We start from the raw sequence: 6011 nt of genomic DNA on the forward strand, positions 1-6011 counted from the left end.
GGTAATAGTGACTGAATGTGATTCAAAGGAGCTGTTAATACCCAGAGAAGGTAAAGGAATACATTTCCAATCATTAGAGATAAGCATACCAGTACCTCCACCTCTTCCAGTTAGACTGGGAGTGTGGGAAAAAGAGAAATTATTGGAGAGTGCTGCAGGAGTAGCAGTGTCCTCTGGTTTGATCCACTTCTCTGTCAGGGTCATGAGGTTTAGTCTTGAATGACTAGCAATAGATGTAATGAAATCTGCTTTGTTTACTGCGGACTGACAATTCCAGAGACCAATAGAAAAAGAAAGTAGTGTATTAGCAGACATAGACAAGGTGCGCAGGTTGTTAGGATTGCGCTGCTTATAGTGTGTGATGCGTGATTTGCGAGTGGTAGTAATAGTAGGGATATGGAAACACATAGTAAGAGTTGGTCATTAAAACTGAAACAGAAGTGAAGCAAGGTGTAAAAAAGAGGATGAATCAAAAGCGATATTATGTCCCTTGCCCGTGTCCCTGCCCGGTGGAGTCGATGGTCTTTACACTCTTCGGTCTATACACGAGGAGGGCTTCACACAAGGGCTGTTGCGACCGCTGCCGCGGTGTACTAACCTTTTTTATACCCGTTTGACAAAACGGAAATTGAATTCAGCTGAACACATTTTACTGTTTATCACAACAAAGGGCTAAGCAAGCGCACGACACTGACAAGGTATGCGATACAGTACGAGACCAAACGCAACTTCAGCACGTTTCAACACAGTAAACAAAACAAGCGTTTCCCAGCAATGACAACTGCGCTAAACACTAATGAGACAAGAAATAAATACACTTTCGATCTGCTTTTAACTTCCACTGATTGACTGCTTCTCTCAAAGAGTATTTCTTTACACTGTCAAAATGGCACCAGGGTGACGCGGAGGAGACGAATTGTTGAATAAAGTCGTTATTTTTGTTTTCTTTGCGCACAAAAAGTATTCTCGTAGCTTCGTAAAATTAAGGTTGAACCACTGATGTCACATGGACTGTTTTAATGATGTCCTGGACCTTGATCGTGGTAGTATCCTTGCGGTCTATGGGAACTCTCAGATTCCATCAAAAATATTTTAAATTGTGTTCCGAAGATGAACGAAGGTCTTACGGATTTGGAACGATATGAGGGTGAGTAATTAATGACAGAATTTTCATTTTTGGGTGAACTATCCCTTTAATGTAAAACAGGGATTTTAAATTATATTTCTAAACATGCAATCATTTTTCTCATTCTATTTTAATCCGTTTAAAAAGTATACCTTTCAATATTAACAGCTGATGACATGGATTAAAAAAATAAACTTTGCTAAACTAATAAAAGCAATTACCCTTTTTAATGCCATTTTACTAATTATGTATAAAGTATCAATTTAACTTCCTAAAACCCTAGCAACCACCTATTTACGATTTTTTGTTTTCTTACCTGGAGCCTCTGGAGAGTGGCATGAGGTTACAGAAGTAATACACCAGAGAAAGAATTAAATTACACACAGTATCTGCGTCCTACAAAGACAGAGAGAGAGAAAGGCAAAAAAATACTACTAACACATAACATATTAAGGTTGTATGTTATTTATTTTTCTTCTTGCTTTGTTGCTCTGACTGTGGTCTGTGTTCTATAGTTATTAAATTGGAGGACCGATGGTTCCAAATATTCATAAGGATTTGATGGTGGTAATAATGACAGTAAAAAAATCAGCAGGTTAACTTTATATTTTATGTTTATATTTGCTTTATATATGTAATTTATGCATTTGGCAGATGCTTTTATCCACAGCAACTTACAGTGCAATGAGTGCAGAAAGATTTACCAAGCACATTTATTAAAATAAGTGTGCAAAATAGTGGATTTTGTTTTATGGAAACTATGTACAGATTAATTAATCACACTAAATGAATGCACTAAGCCTTAGTTTTTGCTCATGAAATTCAAATGCTGTGTGCTGCTCTATGCAGTAATATAAAGATACAGGCAAAGACATCTGGGTGTAACAGTGTATGTGGGTCTCTCCATGTGTGCATGTGTGAGAGACGAGACACACAGGTCACAGATCTCCCATGATTCTCTGTGTAACAGGTCAGACAGGTGCAGATTCCTGAACCGTTTACGTGATGCTGAATTTATTTGCTTCAAGAGACGTGACTAATGAACACACGCCAGCAGTCACACTACAGGTTCAGCAGGAGACAGAGGAGATTGTGAAATCGATGTTCAGCAGAGACAGACAGATGCTAATCTTACCCCGAGTTCAGTGGAGAGCATCAGTGTTTTGCCTTTGGCAGTGAGATCTTTATAGAGCGCTTCAATTTCTGACTGATACTGCTGCGTCCTCTCATCTGTGGTCTGAGTCTCTACTGAAAACAGCATGTTCCCCACTCTAACACACAAACAACAAAAAAAACATTAGCATAAGACACAAAATAAGGCTCGAAACTATAATCAAGTAATCAAAAAAAAACTTGCTAAACAGCCTTTATACATTGTTTGTGCTACGAAACGTGTAAGAACTAAAACGGTACAGTTGACTACTTTATTACTTAAGTTGATACGTTTATGTAGATCAAATAAATAAATAAAAAACAATTTAGCTTCAATATTTCATTAAAGGGGATGATTTAGAGATGGAACTGCCATGAGAGGGTTTTAGCATGACGTAGCACATATTTATATTCACTGTAAAAAAAAAAATATATATATATATATATTGCTGCGATTATTTATTACAACTTAAAAGAACAAGTAATAATGTTTTGTTTCAACTTAAAGTAAATGTTCGCGCTTGATTTAAAATTATAAGTTTAGTTAACATTGTTTAATTTAATTTAGTTGGGTATTTTATGGAAGCCTGTTTCCGCCACTGAATAAAAACATTTAAAAAAGGTAATAGCAACCTTTTTATCTCACAATTCTGACTTTTTGAGTTTACATCTCGCAATTCTGACATATAGGCTAAACTCACAATTCTAAGGGCCCTATCATACACCCAGCGCAATGCGGCGCCAGGCGCGATGCAAGTGTTTTTTGCTAGTTTCAGCCCGATGCAGTTATCATTTTCACGTCCTGCGCCACTTTGTTTAAATAGCAAATGCATTTGCGCCCATTTGTGCGCCCATGGGCGTGCTGGTCTGAAAACGAGGTGTGTTCAGGCGCATTGCTGGCACATTGCTATTTTGAGGCAACTGAAATAGACTGCGCCATTGATCAACAAAAACCTGGTCTAAAGTATGGCGCAATTTATTTTTTTTGGTTGTTATTTAAAGAGCGCGTTAGTAATATGTGCCAATAGGCGAATGCACAATGCAAGTACACTCTGCTTATTACACACACAGGGATGCCCAGCAGCACACAAACATTTAAAAAAAATTCAAGGATTAAAATGTAAAAGATTATTATTGTGTACATAAATATAAAATGCCTACATGTCATAATGGATAGTCATTGCATGAATCAGAATTACGCGCACAAGCAGAACCACTTGCTAGAGATGCGTTCAGTTTTTCTGCTTGTAAATCCCGCCGTGTAAATAGCGAATCCGCCATGGCACGAGCGCAACTGGCTTTTAAAGGGAATGGGAGATGAGACTCATAATACACTTCATAATAGGTTCAAGTGGGTGACGCAAATTTGTTGCATTGACCAACAGTCATTACACGACCACTTTGGCCATCAAAACTCATTTGATTGATTTGTTGGTGTAATCATCAACAAAGGCTTCACAGTAGGGATGTAACGATTACCGGTTTGACGATAAATCATGATAAAATTCCCCACAGTTAGTATTACCGTTTCATCTTTTAATTATCATTAAAACCGTATTAGATTACCGCGATTTGAACAACTAGTTTCGTTTTGAGTGAAAACATGGAGGAAAAGCTGGGAGGTTTTAAAAGAGTGCTAAGGGAATCATACAAATGAATATATTAATTAATTAATTATATGAATGTACCTCTGGTAATCATGTATTAATCAATTATCATTTTGACATCTTTTCTTTAGTTAAAGGCTGAAATGTGAGGTTTACCTTTTAATTAAACTTTTTCAAAGCTTTATTTGAACATTTACATTAGATATTTCAACATGCTATTAAACTGTTGTCAGTCATGTTGTCATTTAAATCCGCACAACATTGGTAATGTTATTGTTTTAGTGATTATGCAAACAAAAAGTCATTTTATTTGTTGTTTGTTGATTTTTAAATATAAAACTTGGTGAAGTGATTTATGTGTCGGTACTTTTTGAACATCTCCAGCACATTTTAACAATACCGTGATAATACTGATAACCGTGATCATTTTGGTCACTATAATCGTGATAAGAAATTTTCATACCGTTACATACACCAACTTAATCATCATATTAATAATCTTCACCTCCAGAAAGCCCTTCACACAGCTGCATATGGAAGCTGTGATAATTCAAAACATGGCCTGCTTCATCCCATAAACCGAAAATACACCAAAGAGCATGAACTGTGAAGGCATCATATTTCAGAATAGTTTAATTCTCACCGATCTCCGGTGATGGTGATGGTGAATCCGTCGTATTCTTTCCCAGGATCCTTCAGACTGGGCACTTTAGAGTTAACTGTGAAGCCGTCTCTGGTTTTACTGTTGAACTGCTTCAGATATAAAAAAAAAAAACACACAGAAGAAAAACTCTGTCTTTCTTCATGCGGTTTGTGAGAACATAATAAATATGTCTATTAATAAACACAAATGCAAGACAGATGCCAAGCATAATTATGAGCCAGCAAATAAAAAAGATTAGCAATCACTACACACGTGTTTATCAAAGGCTCTCTAATCAGCTGTTCATATCATTACTCACAGATCTGACCTAATCCTAGATTACGCACACTCATAACTGTCATGTGTTGAGGGCGTTAGTCGTTTCTATGACTAACACTCATTATTGTTCTCTGTGAACATAATTTGGATTATCATATGAATGGTGTTTACAAGAAAGGAAGATATACATATTTATAATGGCATTATTTATACAGTATATACAGGGTAAAACGTTTGGAATAATAATAATTTTTTTTTCTGAAAGAAGTCTCTTATCCTTATACCAAGGCTGCATTCATTTGAATAATTTACAGTAAAGACAGTAATATTTTAAAATGAATATATATATATATATTTTTTAATGTAATTTATTTCTGTGATCAAAGCTGAATTTTCAGCATCATTACTCCAGTTTTCAGTGTCACATGATTCTTCAGAAATCATTCTAATATGCTGAATTGGTTCTCAAGATAATTTATTTTTATTATGTTGAAAATGTTGATATAATATAGTTACAGTTTTAGTCTACAAATAATGTTTATTTTTAGCTGCTCAAATGTTTCGCAAAAACCATGATACGATGCTATTTAAAAGATTAAAAGATAATAATACTTTGGAAACATCAATGACACATTACATTGAGACTGTAAAGACATTTATAATGCTACAAAAGATTTCTATTTCAAATAACTGCTCTTCTTTTCAACTTGTATGAATGAATCCCGATGTAAAAATCCCAAAAAAGAATTCTATCATGGTTTCCATATAAATATTAGTATACAAGTTTACAACATTGATAATAATAGTAAATGTTTCTTGAGCCTTAAAGGGGTCATATGATGCCCATTTTCCACAAGTTGCTATGATTCTTTAGGGTCTTAATGAAAAGTCTGTAACATAGTTTGGTTAAAATTTCTCAATGGTAGTGTAAAAACACCTGTTTTTCCCTGTCAAAAACAGCTCTTTTCAGATCAAGCCGTTTTTGTAGCGTTTTCCTTTAAATGTTAATGAGCTCTGCTGACCTCTCTTCCGAGCTGCTCTCAGAGAGACTGTTTACTTTAGCCGCGTTCATCTTGAAACTTGCTAATTAGCACATTATTAAGAAAGGCATCTGAGATCGGCTTGATTTGAGAAAGGGGTAAACTTTTAAACAGATTTAAAAAAAAAAAAACACTGGGTGGATTTTTATCATTATAGGGGGGTT

General features: G+C 35.4%; 1 protein-coding gene across 2 annotated transcripts in view; it reads right to left on the reverse strand.

Moving 5' to 3' along the window:
* Nucleotides 1-6011, reverse strand: part of LOC107685749 (tetratricopeptide repeat protein 13) — a 25480-nt gene that overhangs the window by 3442 nt on the left and 16027 nt on the right. Inside the window, exons 18-20 of one of the 2 annotated variants that reach the window (XM_016482451.1) lie at nucleotides 4529-4635; nucleotides 2262-2397; nucleotides 1443-1522 (exon numbers count right to left, since the gene is read on the reverse strand). In XM_016482451.1, the coding sequence (XP_016337937.1) occupies nucleotides 1443-1522; nucleotides 2262-2397; nucleotides 4529-4635 (323 nt within the window). Of the gene's footprint in view, nucleotides 1-1442; nucleotides 1523-2261; nucleotides 2398-4528; nucleotides 4639-6011 lie in introns of both variants that reach the window. The other variant, XM_016482449.1, reaches the window with a different exon arrangement.

This window comes from Sinocyclocheilus anshuiensis, unplaced genomic scaffold (assembly GCF_001515605.1).
Source record: "Sinocyclocheilus anshuiensis isolate Anshui unplaced genomic scaffold, SAMN03320099.WGS_v1.1 scaffold617, whole genome shotgun sequence".
NCBI classification, from domain to species: domain Eukaryota; kingdom Metazoa; phylum Chordata; class Actinopteri; order Cypriniformes; family Cyprinidae; genus Sinocyclocheilus; species Sinocyclocheilus anshuiensis.